This window comes from Pelophylax lessonae (genome assembly GCF_965119305.1).
Source record: "Pelophylax lessonae genome assembly, chromosome: 1".
NCBI classification, from domain to species: Eukaryota; Metazoa; Chordata; class Amphibia; order Anura; family Ranidae; genus Pelophylax; species Pelophylax lessonae.
Genome location: NC_138768.1, coordinates 719,425,133 through 719,448,576, shown reverse-complemented (window position 1 = coordinate 719,448,576; position 23,444 = coordinate 719,425,133). Strand labels below are relative to the sequence as shown.

Here is a 23,444-nt window from a genome sequence, read left to right as displayed (position 1 = left end):
AAAATGCCAACCCCTTTTGTCTTATTAGCTGCGTTAGCCAGGAAGAACTGTGGAAATTTGGAGTGTATGAATTTAGGCAAATAAGTATCAGGGAAGTGGGTTTCCTGGAGCAGGAGCACTTCAAATTTTTGGGAGTGTGCATGTTGAAAATATTTCCGTCTCTTAACTGGGGAATTCATCCCCTGAACATTGTGCGATGCAATTTTTAGAGGAGCCAGAGATGGTTTACTAACCGCCATAAATCCAGAGAGGAGCTATAACGCCAATGAAGGACCCACCTGAAGTTCCGAGGAGTTCGGGAAGTCGGAGGAACCGGAGCACCATCACAGCAGTCCACCCACCGTCTGAAGAGGAGACAGAGTCCACTCCAGCATCTGAAGAGAAAGCAGACAGATAAGAGAGAGAAAGGCAAAGAAGAAGAGAAAGAGACGGGGAAGAGGAAGACCAACCCAGAGGCCCCTGAGGCATGTAAGCCAGGGGAGCCCCCTCCCCCCCTAGGTCCAGGCCAGGCCCGCCTAGGCCCAGACCATGAGACAAGCAAAAGTTACCTGTCCGCGAAAGTTGCAGACAGACGTCTGACGCCGCCCGGGGCATATTACACTGGACGGGGTCAGAGGGAGGCGCAAAGCTCGCGCCCCAGACCTACCCGGCCCCAACCCAAATGCTATGATAACGAACATAAACTTAAATACAACATTGTGGTGAGAACCAGGGCCAACCATCCGACCCAAACCCCCCACCCTCCAAACATGTATGTCATTCCGGATGATGAATCAAGGAGTGATGAATCCCTCTACTTCCTCTGGGAGGTGGTGGAAGGACCCGGGCAGAGGCTATACCAACCCAACGGGCGTCAGCCAACAAAACCATGCGACCCCTAGGTCATCCACCAACCCCCCAAAGCAAAAATGTGACTCCCACCGCAAGGATGAGGTATGGGGGGATATCGAGCAAGAAAAGAGCCGTACAGCAAGATTTCAATGTACGGCCAACCTGTAAAAAAAAAAAAAAAAATAGCAACAGATAGCAAGAATTTAACCAACTTAACACACCCGGCCTGATCCCAGGCCTGAAATTAACCGGGAACAGAGTTCAAAAAAAGAGTCCAAGGAGTCCCCTATCTGAGAAAAAAAAAATGAAAACATTTCTCAGAGAGAGGAGGTGGAAGAAAAATTTGGAACACAAAAAAAAGGGGCTGGAAAGCAGTTCAGGTGACATGCGAGTCCTTGGATCGCTTAGATTGCTTCTTCACCCACGCCTGGGCAATGGGGCTGGCTGGAGAAGGCCTTTTGGATGGGCCAGCTGGAGCCGGGGATGTAGAACGTGAAAGTTCCAGGGAGATGATGCCCAATTGTAGAAGGAGTTTTTCGCCTTCCTGAAAGCTAGAGAAACCAAGTGTCTTACTCTTGTAGGCGAAAGAAAGACGAAATGGGAACGACCACCAGTACTTGATTGCCTTTTGGGTTAAAGCATGTAGAAGCGGTTTAAGAGAACGCCTTTTCTGGATCGTCAGGGGCGATAAGTCCGCGAATATTTGGACCGGGTGTCCTTGAATTTCCAGACGATCAGAGGACCTGGCCAGTCGCATGACTTCTTCCTTCACTTTATAAAAGTGTGGCTTTACCACAATGTCCCTGGGGAGATTATCCTTCCGGGGTGCTTGAAGGGCCCTGTGTGCCCTGTCTAACTCCAGCCTATGTGCTGGGATGTTGGGAATCAGGGAGGCAATAAATCCTTGGACAGCGTCATGGACATCCTGAACTGCTTCAGGCAATCCTCTAATGCGAAAGTTGTAACGCCGTGAGCGATTTTCAAGGTCATCAATTTTGGAAATGGCGGTTTCCAGGCGATCTGTTAGGTCCTGAATGCGGTCAGTGTTTTGGTTCGTCCTGGAGACTGTTTGGTCCATCTTGGACTCCATGATTTCAATTCTGGAACCCAGGTTTTGTAGGTCTGCTTGAATGGTGTGTGTGATTTGGCTTGCTGTCTGCGCTAAGCCATCAGACAGCATCTTAGAGAAGGCCGACATCATAGCATGAAAGTCCAAAGAGTGAGCAGGGGGAGTAAGCTCAGAGAGGTTGGATACTGAGGGGCTGCACTGTAGGCCTCGGACTGGGGTGTGGAGTAAATCCCCTAAGGTGTGCCTGATGAGCGACTCTGTGGAGGTAGGGGATGGGACCGCGATGATGCTGGTACTCACTGCGCCTTCCGGGAGTGCATGGGGGGTTGGGAGACCCCCTCCGTCGCTGTCCTCCATCCCCTCTGTCCCGGGATCTTGATCCTCCGGCGCGGGCGGCGCCATCTTGTGTAGGCCTGGAGCCTCCGCTCCGAAGCCCGGGTTGCGGGAGAGATCCCTGCGGACCGTCCCCGAGGCCATAGAACTGATCCTTGGTGTGCCCCGAGTTGGATGGTGGGGTCCTGTGTCGGCTGCGCTGCTCAATGTGGCTGTATGGGGCCGGATGGTCTGGGGCGAGACGGAGCCTCGGAGCTAAGCGGCCATCTCCGCTGCTCCGCGCATGCGCACTGAGAAGATATCACTTAAATGTTTCATCGACTGTAATTCATTAATTTGGAATGCAATTTAGAGGCATAGATAAGTCTGTGAGGACGTTATGATCTCTCAGGGTGAAGCTTGTCAGAATTTCTGCTTGCTCAGAAATGATATTGAATGAGATCAGGAAGGCAAATTGTAAAGGTGGATTGAGGAGAGAGGGATCCGCTGTTTAGGATAGATTGTAGCTGAGGCAGAAAGCAGGATAGGCTGGGCTTGAGCAAGTGAAGGATGGCAAAAAGTGAAGAATTCAGTGCCTACCCAGTCCACCGTGATATATGGATCGTCCCTTTAGGAAAAGTCCTGGATGCAGTGTCTGCTAGGCCTCAAACCTGTCTGCCTCCCTGCAGCGTGTATTTCGGACCAAAAAGCAGGATGAAGGTTCCAGGGAGGATCAGATTAGCTGTGGGTACACCGACTCTCCACCCAGGTGATCCTGGGAGCCGGATGGCTGCAGATTGGGGAGTAAGGTAGGCGATGCTCCTCTCTTGCCGATCCTGCTCAAACCCCTTTTTTGTAATCAACCCCGCAAAATATAGGCATCGGCCGATACCTATGCTCCCATAGGGCAGCTGGGGTGAGTGATGGGGCTCAGGATGATGTCCGGCAGCAAGATTATGGTGGATTGCCTCTTAGGCCTAACTAGGCCGCGATTGTAAATCTGCTCCCGGTGGCTCGATTTTGAAAATAATTGGATGATCGTGTCCCCCAGGGTCCTGAGAGGCTGGATGGGGCAAAGATGCGCTGCTCAGGTCCGTATTTAGAGAGGATTGCCACGGATTAGCTATGCGATCGGCGGCGCTCCTCTCCAGTCCGCTTCCAGCCTACTCTGCAAATTTTTACTGATCAGGTCCCCTGGGTGATAGGGTGGGCGGTATTGAGGGTAGATTGTCCTCTGGAGAGGGGATGGAGAGCGGATGCGGCCGGATACTGCTTTAGGAAAGGCCGAGGCTTTTCCTGCGAGTAGGCCGCGGCTGGATGGCTGTGTTCGGCGGCTTTTTCGCTGTAAATTTTAGGTTTATCTGGTCCCCAGGGGTTAGGGTAGTTGATGTGAGTGGCGGATTCTCCTCTAGAGAGGGGATAGAGAGAGGATTGCGGTGGATTATTGCAAGGAGCCGGCGGAGCTCTTCTCCTAGACGTTCGCCATGTTCCTCATCCGGTTTTTGCTGAAGTTATGCACTGTGTGAAGGGTTGCGCTATCATTTGTTTCTAATAAAAGAACAAAAATTATTTTACATTTTATGCTGCACTCCTTTACCTGTACCGGTTTTGTTACTTGTGTTTGTGTGTTTTCTTGATAAAATCCCTTTAAAAAAAAAGGTGTGTGTGTGTGTGTGTGTGTGTGTGTGTGTGTGTGTGTGTGTGTGTGTGTGTGTTTTCAATGAGTTTCTGGACTCCAGACAGACCCTTGCATCTTTCATCCAGTGCTGCACTGACGTTTCTGGATTCTGAGTCACGGGGAAAGCAAAAGAATTGTCTGTGGGGAAAAAGTAGTTGAACTGTATAAAACAGGAAAGGGATATAAAAAGATAGCCAATGAATTGAGAATGCCAGTCAGCAGTGTTCAAACTCTAATCAAGAAGTGGAAAATGAGGAGTTCTGGTGAAATCAAACCATGGTCAGGAAGACCAACTAAGATTTCAACCACAACTGCCAGGAAAATTGTTAGGGAAGCAAAGGAAAACCCACAAATAACTTCAGGTGAAATACAGGACTCTCTGAAAACATGTGGTGTGGCTGTTTCAAGATTCACAATAAGGAGGCACTTAAAGAAAGATGGGCTGCATGGTCGAGTCGCCAGAAGAAAGCCATTACTACAAATGCCACAAAGTATCCCGCTTACAATACGCAAAACAGCACAGAGACAAACCTCAAACCTTCTGCCACAAACTCATTTTGAGAACAAAATTGAGCTTTTTGTCCACAACTATAAACACTACATTTGGAGAGGAGTCACCAAGGCCTATGATAGAAACATAGAAACATAGAATGTGTCGGCAGATAAGAACCATTTGGCCCATCTAGTCTGCCCAATATATCTGAATCCTTATGAATAGTCCCTGGCCCTATCTTATATGAAGGATAGCCTTATGCCTATCCCATGCATGCTTAAACTCCTTCACTGATGAAAGGTACACCATTCCTACTGTGAAATATGGAGGTGGATCGCTGATGTTTTGGGGATGTGTGAGCTACAAAGGCACAGGAAATTTGGTCAGAATTGATGACAAGATGAATGCAGTATGTTATCAAAAAATACTGGAGCAAAATTTGCATACATCAGCCTGGAAGCTGCAGATTGGACGTACTTGGACATTCCAACATGACAATGATCCTAAACACAAGGCCAAGTCCACCTGTCATTGGCTACAGCAGAATAATGTGAAGGTTCTGGAGTGGCCATCTCAGTCTGCTGACCTCAATATCATTGAGCCACTCTGTGGAGATCTCAAACGTGCCGTACATGCATGACAGCCCAAGAATTTTCTCGGAACTGGAGGCTTTATCCCAGGAAGAATGGGCAGCTTTACCATCTGAGAAGATAAAGCGCCTCATCCACAAATACCACAAAACACTTCAAGCTGTCATTGATGGTAAAGGGGGTAATACACGGTATTAAGAACTGGGGTGTGTAAACCTTTGGTCCGGGTCATTTGTGTAGTTTCTGTTGTCATTATGATTTAAAAAGAGTAAACACAGTTGGTTGATAATAAATGGCTTCAGCCAAACACTAACCATGAGTGAAAGAAAACCTTATGTGTTATTCATATTCTCTGAAAAATGGCCAAGAAATCATAAATTCTGCCAGGGTGTGTAAACTTACGAGTACAACTGTATATATACTGTGTATGTATTTATATATACATTTAGCAATTTCTGGCTGTCTTTATGCCAGAAATAAGCGCGATATGAGGGGTGGGGCTGAACAAAGGAGATACTCCCTAGAAACATTAACACGTTTTTAGAGGGTATCCTGTACACATAATGTCTCCAAATGCTTAATATAACTTCACTCAGGGGAAAAGTTTGCCAGTAAACATTCTGTATATCCGAATATGAGCCCCTGAATGCGGTATCAGGACAATATCCCCCCGGACAATATCTCCCCAGAAAACATCCCCCTGGACATAATCCCCCGGGACAACATCCATCCAGATAATATCCCCCCCGGAAAACATCCCCCTGGACATAGGGTTAGGGTTAGAGTGGGGATATTGTCTAGGGAGGATATTGTCCGGGGGGATATTGGCCGGGGGGGATGTTGTCCAGGGGGGTTATTGTCCGGGGGGATATTGTCCAGGGGGGATGTTGTCCGGGGGGATATTGTCCTAGAATCCCTGAATGCCCTAGTAGAAAAAGTGAAAAACAGTTTTGAACAGTGAAATAGGTTTGTATTCAACTGCATCTAGATATTTCCACTGATGGATCAAATGTTTTGTTTCTTATTATGGTTATTTAGTTTTGAGTTTTTTGTTTCCAGAGTTACACTGTAAATGACAAGAACGTGTACCAGTTCAGACTGTTAATGAAATGAATGCATATTCTACAGGACATGGCTTATGGACAAAGACATTTTCATAAACAAAATAGGCAAGTTCTTTCTAATGTTATATGACAGGCAGGGCTCATTAGCATAATGTCATCTGGTCTCTTGCAGGCTTTCTTCTGGCATTCAGAAGCTTGTGGCAATGGCAGTGTGGAGTCACAGGGAGCTCTTGGTGTGATGTATCTTTATGGACAGGGAATACAAAGAAATTTGCAGTTTGCTGTGGAATGTCTGAAGGAAGCAGCGGAGCGTGGAAATGTATATGCACAGGGGCATCTGGTCACATTCTACTATCACAGGAAGTTGTACAGAAAGGCAGCAGAGTTAGCTCAAAGGTAACATATCCCATACCGCTATCAAAGACTGAATGTGTTCCTTAAAGTGATTGTAAACTCGTGTTTTTTTTTTTTTTTTAAACAACCTGTTATACTTGCCTGCTCTGTGCAGTGGGTTTTGCACAGAGTGGCCCAAATCCTCCTCTCCTGGCCCCTCCCTCCTGTTGAATGCCCCCCACAGCAAGCAGCTTGCTTTGGGGGCACCCAAACCGAGTCACAGCTCACCTTGTCCATTCAAAAACGGAGCCACGACCTGGCCCCTCTCTCTCCTGATTGGCTGACTGACTTGGACAGCAGCTGGAGCCACTTACGCTCCGCTGCGGTCTCACCCAAAGAGGAGGGGAGTCCAGGGCAGCTGAGACACTCCTGCAACATCGCTAGATAAAGATGGGCTCAGAAAGGTATTAGGGGGGTTGAGGAGGGCTGCTGCACACAGAAGGCTTTATTTCGCAATGCATAGAATGCATTAAAATAAAAATAAAAAAACCTTCTGCTTTCAAAATCCCTTTAAAGTGACATTAAAGGCAGTTTTTTTAAAAAAAAAAATAACAAAGATGTCATACATACCTGCTCTGTGTAGTGGTTTTGCACAGAGCAGCCCTGATCCTCCTCTTCTCAGGTACCCCCTGCCAGCGCTCCTGGTCCCTCCCTTTTTGCTGAGTGCCCCCAGATCAGGCAGCTTACTCTGGGGGAACCCAAGCAGGCTCACTCCTGAGCAGTTGCTCTGTGTCCATTCACACCCAGAACGTGGCTCTGCCCTACCCCCTCCTCAAAGCCTTGTTGGTTGTGATTGACGGTAGCTGGAACCAATTGCTGCTGCTGTCTCAGCCAATGAGGAGGAAGAACCCGGGAAAGCCGCTGCTCTTGTACATATCTCTGGACCGAGATGGGGCTCAGGTGTTTGGGGGGGGTTTGGAGATGCTGCACACAGAAGCCTTTACAACTACTTTAACCACTTCCATACCAGGCCATAGTAAAATGACGCCGGAAGTAAGTGCTCCTCAATCCGGGCGGCCGTCATATGACATCCGCCCGCTCTTGCCGCTACTGCGCGCCGTCCAATCTTGAAACCAGTTCTGAATCTGGTTCAGAATCTGAGCCCTTAAAGGCTTTACATTGGGGACCGAATCGGAGGAGGAAGAAGTTTGGCCTAAAAGACGACGCACTGAAAACCAGGCAGACACCAGTAGCACCAATGGCCAATCGGCAAACGCCAACGGCGCTAGACACCAGGAGGTACGTCCCTGTACAAGCACTGGAATTTCACACCAGCCCCAAAGAAGCAGAGCCCAAATGCAGCTTCCGGATGCCTTGGCAAACCCATTGTGGCTGCCCTCTAGCTCTGGGTCAGCTACAATCCCCCCTTCACAGCACAGCCAGGTTTGCAGGTCAACACCGAAAATTTTGTTCTGATTGATTTTTTACATTTATTTTTCCCTATTGAATTCCTTCAAGGCATCTTTATGAAGAAAAATTTATTTTTTGCAAATTTTTATAATAGAAACTAAAAAAAAAGTGTTTTTTTTTTTTTCAAAATGTTTGCTCTTTTTTTGCTTATATCACAAAAAAAAAAAAAAAAATACCCAGTTGTGATCAAATACCACCAAAATAAAGCTCTATTTGTGTGAAAAAAATGTTGTTTGGTTACAGTTTAGCATGGCTGAGCAATTGTCATTCAAATTGTGAGAGCGCTGAAAGCTGAGAATTGGTCTGGGCAGGAAGGGGGTGTAACTGCTCTGTATGGAAGTGGTTAAGGGTATGGTAAGGTACAATGCCAAACATACTGAAAACTAGCTGCCATTAATGATCTCTTCCAGAAAATGGTAGTGGTGTACTCCTCATAGCTTATACTTTTTGAACCTTCTTCTTTGTCTTCAAAATTTTCAGAAAAATATCCAAAATTGGAAGACGTTCCTTTGTTGCATACTTAGTCATGTTGTTGTTCTGACCCAGAATATCAGTCAACTGGCATTTTCAGAAGGTGGTCAGCCTAAAAACTTCTTTCAGAATAGGTTTCCTTCTAAGGAATTAATTTTCAATTGCCACATCTTTGAAGAACTAAAAAAAAGAAAAAAGTCACCCACATTCATAATGTATTGGAAGTTTGGATAAACTACAGCTGCAAAAGTATGTGGACCCTTTGAAATGATATGGATTTCTGCACAAATTGGTCATAAAATGTGATCTGATCATCATCATGATCAAGTCACAACAATAGACAAACACAGTCTGCTTAAACTAATAACACACAAAGAATGAAATGTTGCCATGTTTTTATTGAACACACCATGTAAACATTCACAGTGCAGGTGGAAAAAATATGTGAACCCCTAGACTAATGACATCTCCAAAAGCTAATTGGAGTGAGATGTCGCCAACTGGAGTCCAATCAATGAGATGAGATTGGAGGTGTTGGTTACAGCTGCCCTGCCCTATAAAAAACACACACCAGTTCTGGGTTTGCTTTTCACAAGAAGCATTGCCTGATGTGAATGATGCCTCGCACAAAAGAGCTCTCAGAAGACCTACGATTAAGAATTGTTGACTTGCATAAAGCTGGAAAGGGTTATGAAAGTATCTCCAAAAGCCTTGCTGTTCATCAGTCCACGGTAAGACAATTGTCTATAAATGGAGAAAGTTCAGCACTGCTGCTACTCTCCCTAGGAGTGTCCGTCCTGTAAAGATGACTGCAAGAGCACAGCACAGACTGCTCAATGAGGTGAAAAATCCTAGAGTGTCAGCTAAAGACTTACAAAAGTCACTGGCAAATGGTAACATCCCTGTTAGCGAATCTACAATACGTAAAACACTAAACAAGAATGGATTTCATGGGAGGATACCACAGAGGAAGCCACTGATGTCCAAACAAAACATTGCTGCACGTTTACAGTTTGCACAAGAGCACCTGGATGTTCCACAGCAGTATTGGCAAAATATTCTGTGGACAGATGAAACCAAAGTTGAGTTGTTTGAAAGAAACACACAACACTATGTGTGGTGAAAAAGAGGCACAGCACACCAACATCAAAACCTCATCCCAACTGTGAATTAGTGAATTATGGTGGTGGGGGCATCATGGTTTGGGGCTGCTTTGCTGCGTCAGGGCCTGGATGGATTGCTATCATCGAAGGAAAAATTAATTCCCAAGTTTATCAAGATATTTTGCAGGAGAACCTAAGGCCATCTGTCTACCATCTGAAGCTCAACAGAAGATGGGTGTTGCAACAGGACAATGACCCAAAGCATAGAAGTAAATCACCAACAGAATGGATTAAACAGAAGAAAATACGCCTTCTGAAGTGGCCCAGTCAGAGTCCTGACCTCAATCCGATTGAGATGCTGTGGCATGACCTCAAGAAAGCGATTCACACCAGATATCCCAAGAATATTGCTGAACTGAAACAGTTCTGTAAAGAGGAATGGTCAAGAATTACTTCTGACCGTTGTGCAACTACAGGAAACGTTTGGTTGAAGTTATTGCTGCCAAAGGAGGTTCAACCAGTTATTAAAGCCAAGGGTTCACATACTTTTTCCACCTGCACTGTAAATGTTTACATGGTGTGTTCTATAAAAACATGGCAACATTTCATTCTTTGTGTGTTATTAGTTTAAGCAGACTGTGATTGTCTATTGTTGTGACTTAGATGATGATCAGATCACATTTTATGCCCAATTTGTGCAGAAATCCATATCATTACAAAGGGTTCACATACTTTTTCTTTCAGCTGTATAACAACGAACTTCTATTTTTTTGCACTCTTGTTTAATATACCTGTGAAAGTGTTCAATGAGCACAAAAAAATACCTGATCCTGGCAGACATTCAGAGCTGACCTGTGCACACGTCCTATGTTATCTCAAGGAGTCTAATTAGCCCTCCCAATTCTTATCTTGGGATTACAGAACAAATAGCCATTTGTTGTTGAGAATTGGCTAGGGGGAAGGTTTGGCTAGTTTAGCAAATCCCAACTAGGCAGGGTGGAGTGCCCTGTGTGTTGTCTGCCACAAACAGGAATTAGAAGCCAAATGCGATTCTAGCAAATCAACGGGCAATTTTCTGTACTTGCAGGGTGTTTAAAAAGATAAACCATGGGGAAAATGCTTGTATTACAAAGATGTGCTGCATATCTTTTTGGACTTTGCCCTGACATAAGCTTTATAAAATGCTTAGTACATAGGCTACAATAATATGAGTGCGTTACCTATCCAAACCTATGCAACTCCCAGAAGTGTGGCATGACGAGATTCCTAAAATGAGAAGTATACAGCACATTTGGTTATTTGCTGACGTCACTGTTACTATGCTTTGTTTTTTGTAGTATTGCACACTATGACAACATTGACTTGTTGGCAAAGGCTACAGACTGCCTTCCTACATATACCGCCAGAGGAATTGCCATAGCCAACTTCTATCTGGCCAGATGCCTCCATCTTGGTTTAGGCCTAAACCCGGACATCACAGCTGCTAAAAAATGTTACTCTAAGGTACATTTTTCATATTTAATATGTTGTAGAAATAGTACTACTCCTATGATTAGTTAACATATAACAAAGAATATACTGTGCAGTAAATAAACCATCCATTCATATACCCAGTATTTTTACACAAGGGAAAAAAAGTGGCTGCATACTGCTAACTTGATCCAAATAAAAGTCCTTTATTTCTCCAAGATGGAAAAAAAGAGCACAGGGACTTGAAAAGTTGTCAACAGTTTGTCAAGTCCCTGTGCTGTTTGTCCCATCTTGGAGAAATAAAGGACATTTATTTGGATCAAGTCAGCAGTCTGCAGCCACTTTTGCTTTTCTTGGGCATATACGGTGGCGAGCCAGGGCCAGCACCTGCCTGGGGCTTGATTACACACACCTGAGCGGTATATAGTTTTTTGATAGGATGTTTTTTTTTTTGCTATCTGTGTTCAATTGGGGAGAATTCTTTTTACCTCTTGCCCCATAACCACAACAGGAAGCAAGAGAAAATCCTTCCAAAGGGAAGGAATCCCTGATTATCAACAAAGCTGGTGCTGCAGTTGGAAGATTTCCTGTTTATTCCTGCCCTGGTGACAATTCAGAATTTGTGATTTTCTTTCACACTCTGTGACAACAGCCACAAGGACAAAAAAAAAAACAAAAACAGGTGAATCTTCCGAATGGGGGCACAGACCGCAATAAAAACTGGCTAATCCCTCTTTAACCTATTCAAAACTAAAATACAGAGTTTTGCCATTGGTTATACTTATAGCATACTGATAGGATGTACAGTGCATCCGGAAAGTATTCCCAGTGCTTCACTTTTTCCACATTTTGTTATGTTCCAGTCATATTCCAAAATCCCCATAATGACAATGTGAAAGAAGTTTATTAATAAGTTTGTAAAGATTTCAAACAAACTAAAAAAATTCACATGTACAGTACATAAGTATTCACAGCCTTTGCTCAATACTTTGATAAAGCACCGTTGGCACCAGTTAAAGCCTGAAGTCTTTTTGCGTATGATGCTACACCTATTTTTCTCCCATTCTTCTTTGCAGGACCTCTCAAGCTCCATCAGGTTGGATGGGGGGGATCGGTGAACAGCCATTTTTAGATCTTTCCAGAGATGTTCAATCGAGTTCGAGGCTGGGCCACTCAGGGACATTCACAGAGTTGTCACATAGCCACTCCTTTGTCATCTTGGCTGTGTGCTTAGGGTCATTGTCCTGTTGGAAGATGAACCTTTGCCCAAGTCTGAGGTCCAAAGCGCTCTGAAGCAGGTTTTCATCAAGGATGTCTCTATACATTGCTGCATTCATCTTTCCCTCGATCCTGACTAGTCTGCTGCCAACACCATGCTTCACTTTAGGGATGGCATTGGCCAGGTGATGAGGCCAATGGTGCCTGGTTTCCTCCAGACATGACGCTTGCCATTCAGACCAAAGAGTTCAATCTTTGTTTCTCTGTCGCTCATTGACAGACGTAGTCCTCTTTGATTCTCATCAATAGGGTTATGCTGCCTCCGCAGGAGTAGGACTAGGCAGAAAGAAAAACGTTCTGGCTCCACCCTAGGGGCAGTCCCAGAGGGTATATCCTCCCTCTCTCTGCTACAGGATGTCAGTTTTTTTCTGTCTAGTCAGGAGTAAGGACCTAAGTTCCTTGCTGGGATCTTTTTGGTCCTGGCAAGATTTTTTTAGAAAAAATATTTTTTTAGGTAGTTTCTCCAGTTTTTTTCCTGTGAGATCTTCAAGCAAATTACGCCGGATCTGGGCGACGGGCTGGATGTTGAGATCCGGTGGTCACCCCAGCCGGCCTACGAGCGCGCGCAGACCAGAGCATCACGCTTGGTTGGCCGCGACACATTCAAGTAAGTATGCGGGACCGGGCGACGGGCTGGATGTTGAGATCCAGTGGTCACCCCGGTTCAGCCTACGAGCGCGTGCAGACCATAGCTCCGCGCTGGGTCGGCCGTGACAGAGTCCCATTGGAGGGACTGACCTTGCGAGTTAAACGTCTCGCTTGGACGCCAGGAACCAGAGAGTCAAGGCGTCCGGATTGGTCGACAGCCCCCCACTTCGGTGGAGAGGGTACTGTGAAGAGAGGGTGCCTGTCAGTTCGGTATGGTGAGTAAATGTTTCCCTTTCCTCTCTGTGAGGCGTTTTGGGATACGGGCCCCTCTATACATGGTCGGATTCTTTCTGACACTAAAGTCCCCCTTGTAACCTATGTTAAGTTCACATATCCTCAGTGATAATGTGTTCGGTGGGCAGCGGACTTGGTTTGGGAGCTAACATTCTAAACCAGCAGGCTTGGTTTGTAACTGACTGCAGTATTATAGCATACATAGGAGGTATAGCCTACCTTGACTGTAGTGGACCGTCAGACTCCCGCAGGCCGACAAGCCGCCATTAGCTTGGCATGCAGGCTGCTGCACTGAGAACGCTACTTCGGCAGTCCGCCGCCATTTTGCTGTAGACCAGGTACACAAGCGTCCGCAGGTCACGCCGGCCGCCATTTTTTTGGAGTCTATTGTCTCCTGCATGGGGGCGGCCATGTTTGAGGTGCCCAGCTAACCTCGAGGAGCAGCTGGGAACGCCGGAAGGCGTACACAGGGGGCGGAGCCACTTCCTTCTACCCGGGAAACCTAGCACAGTACTTCCCAGTCTGCACAAGACAAACGCTGACTGCAGTTGATAGGAAACTTCTCTGCATCGGGTGGTGAGCCTTTGGGGTCCCTCTCTCTCTCTGTGGGGGTCAATAAGCAGGTACACTGGGGGGCGCTATTGTGCTAGTGGGATACAGATAAAAAAAAAAAGTTTTATTTAAAAAAAAAAAAAAAAAAGTTTTTTCTGGCAAGTGTCCTGGATTAACATGGACCCTGCCACACATGTATCTCCACCTGATCCCCTCGAGGTGTCTGCAGGATCCTCCAGCACCCCGCTTACTATTGAGTCATTGTCAGCAGTTATGGAGACCTTTGTATCCCGGGTGGAAGTGGCTTGTCAGGGACAGGGCGCAAGAAAGCGACCCCCGCCTACCCCCATTTTATCTGAAACTTCGGATTCAGAATCTGAGCCTATTCCTGGAGTTGCAGGTACCTCATCTGGGATTTGTGTCTCGGGTACTGTCTCTTCAGACAGTGAGGAGGATGTTTCGGCATCAGCCATAGCCCGAGAGGAAGCGTTGGTAAACGCACTAATTGTATCTGTCCGAGAAACCTTAAGATTACAGGTTACACCGTCGGAAGTAGCTGAGACTGAAATTCCCTTTGGTACTAAAAAACGCATCAAAGTGGCGAAAGTATTTCCATTGCCTAAATGTTTTGGTAATCCGATCAAGGAAGAATGGAGTCAGCCAAAACGCACTTCTGCTATTTCCAAACGCATTAGTAGGCGTTATCCGTTTGAGGAAGCCCTCATTAAGAAATGGACAGAACCACCGGTGGTGGATTCACCAATTTCTAGATTAAATAAAGCCACGGTCATTCCATTGGAAGACGCTCCGTCTTTTAAGGATCCGGTGGATCGCAAGATAGAAGCTATGTCTCGCGCCATGTTTTCCTTGATTGGATCAGCTTTCAGACCAATAATTGCTATTGGGCTGGTTTCGCAGACTAACTGAATGGACCAAGTGGTTACGCCGGGACTTAGAAGATGTCCCTCAGGCGCTATCAGATTTGTTGGAACAGATGATACAAGGGTTACAGTTTGTGACGCGGCGTTAGACGCCACTACATTGTTGGCGCGAGCATCAGTTTCAGCAGTGGTTCTCAGGCGTACACTGTGGCTAAAATGTTGGTCAGCTGACCAAGGTTCCAAAAAAGCATTGGCTAATCTCCCTTTTTTAGGAGAGCGTTTATTCGGAGCCAACTTAGATGAGATTATCAAGGATCTCACTGGAGGAAAGAGCACTTTTTTACCACAAAGTGCTAAGGGTAAAGGACCTCGTCAAAGACGGGGGCCTTCTTTCTCCGCTCATAAGAAATTTTTTCGTCCCACGGGTGAGAAAACAAAGTCCTCCAAAGCTCCTTCGGGAGGTTTCAGGGGACGCTGGTCGGGCAAGCAAAAGTCCGATTCTTCCAGACCTGAAGATAAGACTACTAAAGCCTGAAGGTGCGCCCCCACCCATAAATGGGGTGGGGGGACGTCTTCGCCGGTTCTCGGATCCATGGCTTTCCAGAATCCCGGACAAATGGGTTTGCGAAGTCATAAGGTCAGGGTACAAGATCGAGTTTCGATCTCTTCCACCGGCGCGATTCTTCCCTTCCAATATCCGACTATCCCCGGGTCGTTTAGAAGATCTGCTAGGAGCAGTCACGGATTTACTACAACAAGGAGTGGTGGTCCACGTTCCTTGGGCAGAACGTTTTCAAGGGTTTTATTCAAACCTATTTACAATACCCAGGAAAGAGGGCAAGGTGCGTCCAATTCTGGACTTAAGGGCACTCAATTCCTTTGTCAACATAAGAAAATTCAGGATGGAGTCCATCCGCACAGTAGCGGCCTCCCTGCATTAGGGGGATTTCCTAGCGTCCATAGACATCAAAGATGCCTATCTTCACATTCCCATTTACGCAGGACATCAGCGGTTTCTACGTTTCTCCGTAGAAGAAAACCATTATCAGTTTGCGGCGTTACCTTTTGGTCTCGCCACGGCTCCTCGGGTCTTCACGAAGATGTTGGCCCCAATGTTGGCACTGTTGCGTCAACGAGGCATATCGATTTTAGGTTACCTAGACGATCTTCTGCTTCATGCAGAGTCTCCACAGACCCTGTTACAAAACCTAGAGATTACTATGATCTCTTTACAGGAATTCGGGTGGCTGGTGAACCGGCAAAAGTCATTTCTGGTCCCCACCAGGAGGCTCGAATATCTGGGTCTAATTCTAGACACATCCAGGGCAAGAGTATTTCTTCCGGCAGGGAAACTCCGGAAGATTTAATCAGCAATTCAGTTGTTACTATCCAACAGCTGGCCTTCTCTTCGGACTTGCATGAGGGTTCTGGGGTTGATGGTGGCTTCCTTCGAAGCAGTACCATTTGCCCAGTTCCATACCCGAATCCTTCAGGAAGAGATTCTTCTCAAATGGAATCGGGATCCGGAATCCCTGGACAATCGGATTCGATTGAGCGAACAGACCAGGCAGTTTCTGGTCTGGTGGCTTCGATCTCCGATGCTCAGCCAGGGGAAGTCATTTCTGCCAATATATTGGACGATTGTGACCACGGATGCCAGTCTATCCAGATGGGGAGGAATTCTCGGTCGATTATCCGTCCAGGGACTTTGGTCCCCGGAAGAATCCAGGTTACCGATAAATGTATTGGAACTGAGAGCGATCAGATTTTGTTTGATTCACTGGACCGAGCAACTCCAGGGCAACTCGGTTCGGATCCAGTCGGACAACGCCACGGCCGTGGCTTATGTCAATCACCAAGGGGGCACCAAGAGTGTCCGGGCGGCCAGGGAAGTGGCTTGCATTCTTCGCTGGGCGGAACGGTTTGTTCCAGCTATCTCTGCGGTGTTCATTCCGGGGGTGGAGAATTGGCAGGCAGATTATCTCAGCCGTCAGACTCTGGATCAGGGGGAATGGTCCCTCCATCCAGAAGTTTTCCACCAGTTGTGCCTACGTTGGGGCACCCCGGATGTGGATCTGTTGGCATCTCGATTCAACAGGAAAGTGCGGAGATTTGTGGCTCGCTCCCGCGATCCTCTAGCAGAGACCGCAGATGCACTGGTCGCCCCGTGGGGACAATACCAGCTAATGTATGCCTTCCCTCCTCTCGGGTTACTGCCAAGACTTCTTCGCAGAATAGAGGGGGAAGGAATTCCAGTAATCCTGGTAGCTCCGGACTGGCCTCGTCGAGCCTGGTACGCCGACTTGGTCAGACTGGTGGCGGACGTCCCGTGGCGACTTCCTCTCAGGGAAGACCTACTGTCTCAGGGACCGATCTTCCATCCTGCTTTACGATCGCTGGCTTTAACGGCCTGGCTATTGAGACCCAGGTGCTGAAGGACAAGGGATTGTCAGCTTCAGTTATTCCTACTCTAGTTAAAGCAAGGAAAGCGACTTCCAGAAAGATTTATCATCGCACATGGAAGTCCTACATTGCATGGTGTGAACCCCTGGGGTTCCACCCACGTTCCTATTCGGTTAGTCGAATATTAGCTTTTCTGCAACAAGGGGTTGAGCAGAAACTGGCCTTGAGCACTATCAAGGGTCAGGTTTCAGCATTAGTTATCTTCTTTCAGAAACCTTTGGCTACTCATTCCTTGATGCGGAATTTCATCCAGGGGGTGCGACATCTGGCTCCGCCAGTGCGCGCGCCGTTACCACCCTGGGATCTTAATCTAGTATTGTCGGTTCTTCAGAAGCCTCCCTTTGAAGATATTAGGGAGATTCCTTTACCTACGTTGTCCCAGAAGGTGGCCTTCTTGGTGGCTATTATCTTGTCGTTCCCCATATCTGGTCGTTCATAGAGATAAGGTGGTTCTACGCCCGAATCCATCTTTCCTACCTAAAGTGATTTCAGAATTTCATCTGAATGAGGAAATTGTATTACCTTCTCTGTGTCCTAAGCCCAGCCATCATCGGGAGTTTGCTTTACACTCCTTGGATGTGGTTCGGGCGATCAGGGTATACTTGAAAACGACAGACTCGTTTCGCAAGACGGATTCACTTTTTGTGGTCCCGGATGGGCCCAAAAAGGGGTTGCCTGCATCTGCCGCGACTATTTCCAAATGGATCAGACAGACGGTGGTACAGGCTTATTCTATTAAGGGTCGGGAGCCCCCGTTCCCTGTTAAGGCGCATTCCACTCGGGCGCGTAGTGCGTCATGGGCTTTTCGCCATCAGGCGTCAGTGGTCCAGGTGTGCAAGGCGGCTACCTGGTCGTCGGTGCATACCTTTACAAAACATTATAAAGTTGATGTAATGGCATCGTCTGATGCCTCGTTTGGCCGCAAGGTTTTGCAGGCCGCAATTTGAGGAGACCAGTGGTCTACCTCGAGGGTTTTTTTCCGTTGGAATTTTATTTGAGTCTCATTCTTTTTTTATGATGAGCCTTTAAACTTCTAGTTGGCACCGGTTGGGCCTTCTAGATTGGATTTTGATTTCTGTCAATCCCACCCCTCATTTGTGACACTGCTTTGGGACGTCCCTATTGATGAGAATCAAAGAGGACTACGTCTGTCAATGAGCGACTGAGAAAATTGGATTTTTGTAAGATCTTACCGTAAAATCCTTTTCTCTTAGCTCGGCTTAGCTTAGTACCCGCCCCTCTATCATTGAGTTGGGTTGGGTTAAATTCTCTGACACTGCTTTGTGACATAACTGACATCCTGTAGCAGAGAGAGGGAGGATATACCCTCTGGGACTGCCCCTAGGGTGGAGCCAGAACGTTTTTCTTTCTGCCTAGTCCTACTCCTGCGGAGGCAGCATAACCCTATTGATGAGAATCAAAGAGGACTGTCAATGTCAATGAGCTAAGAGAAAAGGATTTTACGGTAAGATCTTACAAAAATCCAATTTTTTTTATCAGGCCAGAGAATTTTGTTTCTTATGGTCCGAGAGTCCTTCAGGTGCCTTTTGACAAACCCCAGGCAGGCTATCCTGTGCCTTTTACTGAGGAGTGGCTTCTGTCTGGTCATTTTACCATAGAGGCCTGATTGATGGAGTCCTCTCTCTACAGAGAAACACTGGAGTTCTGTCAGGGTAAGCATCGAATTCTTGGTCACCTACCTGACTAATGACCTTTTTACCTGATTGCTCAATTTGGCTGGGTGGCCCACTCTAGGAAGAGTCCTGGTGGTTCCAAACTTCCTCCATTTAAGGATGATGGAGGCCACTGTGCTCATTAAGGAAGTTCAATGCTGTATATATTTTTCTGTACCCTTCCCCAGATCTGTGCCACAATACAATCCTGTCTCTGAGACAATTCCTTGGAATTCATGGCTTGGTTTGAGCTCTGACATGCACTATTAACTGTGGGACTTTATATAGGCAGGTGTATGCCTTTCCAAATCAAGCCCAATCAACTAAATTTACCACAAGTGGACTCCATTCAAGTTGTAGAAACATCTAAAGGATGATCAGTGGAAACTGGATGCCCCTGAACTCAATTTTGAGTGTCATGGCAAAGGCTGTGAATACTAATGTACATGGGATTTTTTCATTTTATATTTTTAATACTTTTGCAAAGATTTCAAATAAACTTCTTTCACGTTATCATTATGGGGTATTGTTTATAGAATTTTGAGGAAAACAATGAATTTAATTCATTTCGGATTAAGGCTGTAACATAACAAAATGTGGAAAAAGTGAAGTGCTATGAATACTTTCCGGATGCACTGTATGAAGATACAACAGCATTATCGAGAATCTCACTTTGCTATATGTTATTCGGTTTCCAGGCATACCTACTGGATACAGATGTGACTGCTGATCTGCAGTATGAAGTCATTGCTGGAAAGATCTGAAGCTGCTTCCCGGTCTCGCATCACATTGATGTGTGTGTGGTTTTTCACTATTTCCAATCAATTCTCAGTAACAATTCTTCCCACATTGTCTACAATGTACATTAGTCTTACAGTAAAGATTAAACTTCAAAATAGGATTATTCTGAAGATTTTTTTTTTCTGTTGCATTCTTTTTTAACTGCACATAGGAAGAGTCCACCCACACAGATATTTCAGTATTCAGTGGATACCTGAGGTTTAATAATACTTTCATGTTTCGTTTTTCTTGGAGACTTCCCGGAGAGAGTGCCTTATTTTCTAGCTCTATTCAGGAATTGTGTCAATAGATAAAAAGGGCTCTTATTCTTTTGAACATGCCTCTAATAAGAATACATTTGTAAAGGAATCCTGTATAGAGATAGACTTTCCCATAGTGTCTGCTGCTATTGGGCATAAGTAACATGTACAAGTAATAGCAGCTGTTAGCTTAACATTTGAGGCCCCCCCTTTAACACCAGCGAACCGGTCAGGTCCACCTTTCTGTTTTTCAGGTGGACCCGATCAGACCACCCATTGTTCTCTATGAGGCAGAGGATGTCAGCGGACATGCGTTCACTGTCACCCACTGGCATCCAATCTGCTAAAAAAAAAACAGACAGATGGGTATCCGTTCCCCATCCATATGGCAGATCAGATTGGATGACAATCGGATGGAAACAGACAGGTAGTCCATTTACACCTGACCGCCCCACAGAGAGCAGTGTCCACACGGCATAGTGGAGCAGACACGGACCTGTCATCCGTCTGCTCAGCGGGGATCAGCGGAGAGATTCTCCGCTAAGCAGATCCACTTGCACAGATTCCACTCCGTCTAAAAGGGGCCTAAAAAGTAGGTGAACTCAACCACTACTCAGCTATTCCAAGAACATATAATCAATAACTCTATAACCTAGCTGCACACATACCTCTTCAAAGACAGCAAAGAACTGCCTCTTTCCACAGTACGGCACAGTAAGTACAGTCTTTTTTCCTACACCTGCACACTAAACAGCCATAGGCCTATGACACACCAGTGATTCTCTCGCTGACAGCAACAGATTTACTAGGAGGGGGGCAAAAAATCCACTCGCCTGTTTCTACGGCATCACTCCCACACTGAGCAAAGCACCACAGAATGTCTTCCACAAGCGACGGAGTGATGTCATGGAAACAAATGTGTGCTTTCTTTTCTTCCCGAAGACAGGATAGCTAGTGTTTTCAATACTTTACAGTTAAATAGAGCAGGCTGAAGAAAAATCAACTTAAAAATATCATCAAAAGATTATGTCAGTGTTTACCCACTTTTAAAAAGTTATATTTCATACGGTCACAATGCTAGGGGGCAGACCCAAATTTGCAAGTTTCATGATGGAATTGGAAAAATGGTATTGGAAGTTTGACCAAGCTGTTTGGTAAGGAGAGGCGTTGCATGTTGGGGGGAATTCAATAAAGCTGCTGCACCAGTTGTCTGACTGTAATTGTACTTGACAATGTGCTGCACCTAATTTAGAAAACATCTGACAGTTTTGGTTCTGATTGTGACTTGGGTGCCAGATTTAGGTATTTCTAATTTGCCCCACTTCTATATTGTGGCGGAACACCTGTGGCAAATGCAAAAAAAAATTCCACCAGTTTGTATCTTATGGAAGTGGAGCAAACTTTTTTTGGGTGTACAGTGACAGTTTTTGCAAAAGTGTCTCGCATGCGTTTTAAAAGTGGTGCAGTGTGTGCCGAATTCAAGTACAAGTTCTTGACAAGAACATGAATATGGCAAACGTTGCGCCACTTTTAGAACGCATGTAATGCACGTTTACAAAATCTGTCTGCGCCAGTCTTTGAATCCCAGGGATTGTGTTTTGGAACTTGCCGGAAAGGGGAACGGTGGGTCATATTTGTTTAAAAGTGGAAAGAAGAAGAAGAAGAAAGTTTACATTGCATCCCTTACATTTTTTTTTTTATTTTGTAGTAACCTTTGAAAATGGAAGTTTGAAAGAACAGTCTTCTCAGAAGTACCCTCTGCATTTCTCCCATACACCAATCTGATTCAAACCTTTAATATATGTTCTATTGGGCAAAACAAACAGTTATTTCCAAAGATCACTCACAATGATTGGTTGCTGGAAAAATGGGATTACTCTAGTTTATTGACGAACACAGCTTTATATCTTCATTGACTGATGGGTTATACTGCTCTCCTTAGGAGTAGGACACTAGGTGGAAAAGTTAACAAAGCTTGACTACGTCTATAGAGCAGTCCCAGGGGGGTATACTCCCACTTACATCTCTAGGATCTCAGTTTTTTTTTTTCTGCGTAGTCAGGAGTAAGGTTCTAGCTCCTTGCTGGGATCCATGGTCCTGGTGCTGAGTACTTCTTGGACCTTCTGTCATCAGGCTTTATTATCGCAAGTTTGCAAGGCCACCACTTGGTCTTCTGTGCATACCTTCACAAATTTCTATAAGAGATACTTTGCAGCCAAATGAAGCATCCGCAGAAGTCAAAGTTTTGCAGGCTGCTGTTTAAGAAGGGCTATTCCCTCTTGAGGGGTGTTTTTTCTTTAAACCTTTATTTTTCAGACAGGGCTCCTGTGTCCTGGTTAAGGGCTCTTATGTTTAGCCTTTAGTTATTTTCCCCACCCCTCATTTTCCTTTTGGCACTGCTTTTGGGCGTTCCACTAGTTATGATTTATGGAGTGCTGTGTCCATCTATGAATGAAAGAGAAACGGAATTTTTGTAAAATCTTTCCTGTAAAATTCCTCTCTGAGTCCTCCGACAGTCGCCGCCACCTCTAAGTCATTACTGTATGGTATTGACTTCCGCTCCGCAGGAGTAGCTAGGCATAAAGACTTAGTCAAAAGAACAAAGGCATTTGCATATACACACCCATGGGGGCTGTCCCATCTGATCAATACCCCCCTGCAGTGACCACTCCCAACTCAGTTTGGTAGCATAGCAGTAGGTAATAAGAACCCCAAAAGAGAGGCGGGGGCGGCGACTGTCGGAGGACTCAGAGAAAGGAATTTTACAGATAAGATTTTTACAAAAATTCAGTTTTCTCTTACGTCCTCCGACAGTCGCCGCCACCTCTAAGTCATCACTGTTAGGATGTCCCAAAGCAGTATAGACATGAGGGGTGGGAGACGCAACCGTAGAAAAGGCAACGCAGTACCCACATCAGAGAAAGGAACCTTACATGCACAGTAAGAGAACCTCTGGGCAACAGAAAAAACAATGCTCAACAGGAGCAACAGCCCAGGAAAGCAAATACCAACAGCCAGGGACCCAGAAAACCAGGGTCCTTCATGGCACTGCCGCACTAAGAACCTTGCGGCCAAAGGAGGCATACCAGAACATCTACCTTGTAGAATTTGGAAAAGGTGTGCACCGACGACCAAGTCGCAGCCTTGCACACCTGGGCCACCGAGGCCCGATGCCAATAGGCCCAGGACGCACTCACAGATCTGGTAGAGTGCACCTTAACAGGGAAGGGTGGAACCCGTTCCTTCAAAGCATAAGCCTGTTCAATGGTCTGTCTGATCCATTTGGCAATAGTCGCTGCGGATGCAGCCATGCCCCTCCGAGGTCCCTCAGGAAGGACAAAGAGGGAATCCGTCTTCCAAAAAGATTCCGTAGACGACAGGTAAACCCTGATCGCCCTGACAACATCCAAGGAGTGCAGAGCAACCTCCTTAGGATGCTTAGGCTTCGTACAAAGCGAAGGCAGGACAATGTCCTCATTAATGTGGAACTCCGAGACCACCTTAGGGAGAAAGGAGGGATGCGGATGCAAAACTACCTTATCCCGGTGAATCACCAAGTACGGAGAATGGCAACATAACGCTGCCAGTTCTGACACCCTGCGAGCCGAAGTGATCGCCACCAAAAAGGCAACCTTCTTAGACAGCAGAGACAATGATATTTCCCGAATGTTTTCAAAGGGAGCACGCTGTAACATGGACAGAACCAAGTTCAAGTCCCATGGAGGTAAGGGCTCCTTCCTGGGAGGAGCCAAATGTCGCACACCTTGAATGAAGGTGCTAATAGATGTTAC

General features: G+C 46.0%; 1 protein-coding gene across 1 annotated transcript in view; it reads left to right on the top strand.

The window, feature by feature from the left end:
* LRP2BP (LRP2 binding protein) overlaps window positions 1-19,529 on the top strand; it is a 48,885-nt gene extending 29,356 nt beyond the window's left edge. The window contains exons 7-9 of the mRNA XM_082258982.1: window positions 6,210-6,433; window positions 10,752-10,917; window positions 19,312-19,529. Of these exons, the coding sequence (XP_082115108.1) occupies window positions 6,210-6,433; window positions 10,752-10,917; window positions 19,312-19,377 (456 nt within the window). The 3' untranslated portion in view covers window positions 19,378-19,529. The remainder of the gene's footprint in view (window positions 1-6,209; window positions 6,434-10,751; window positions 10,918-19,311) is intronic.
* The last annotated feature ends 3,915 nt before the right edge of the window (window positions 19,530-23,444 follow it).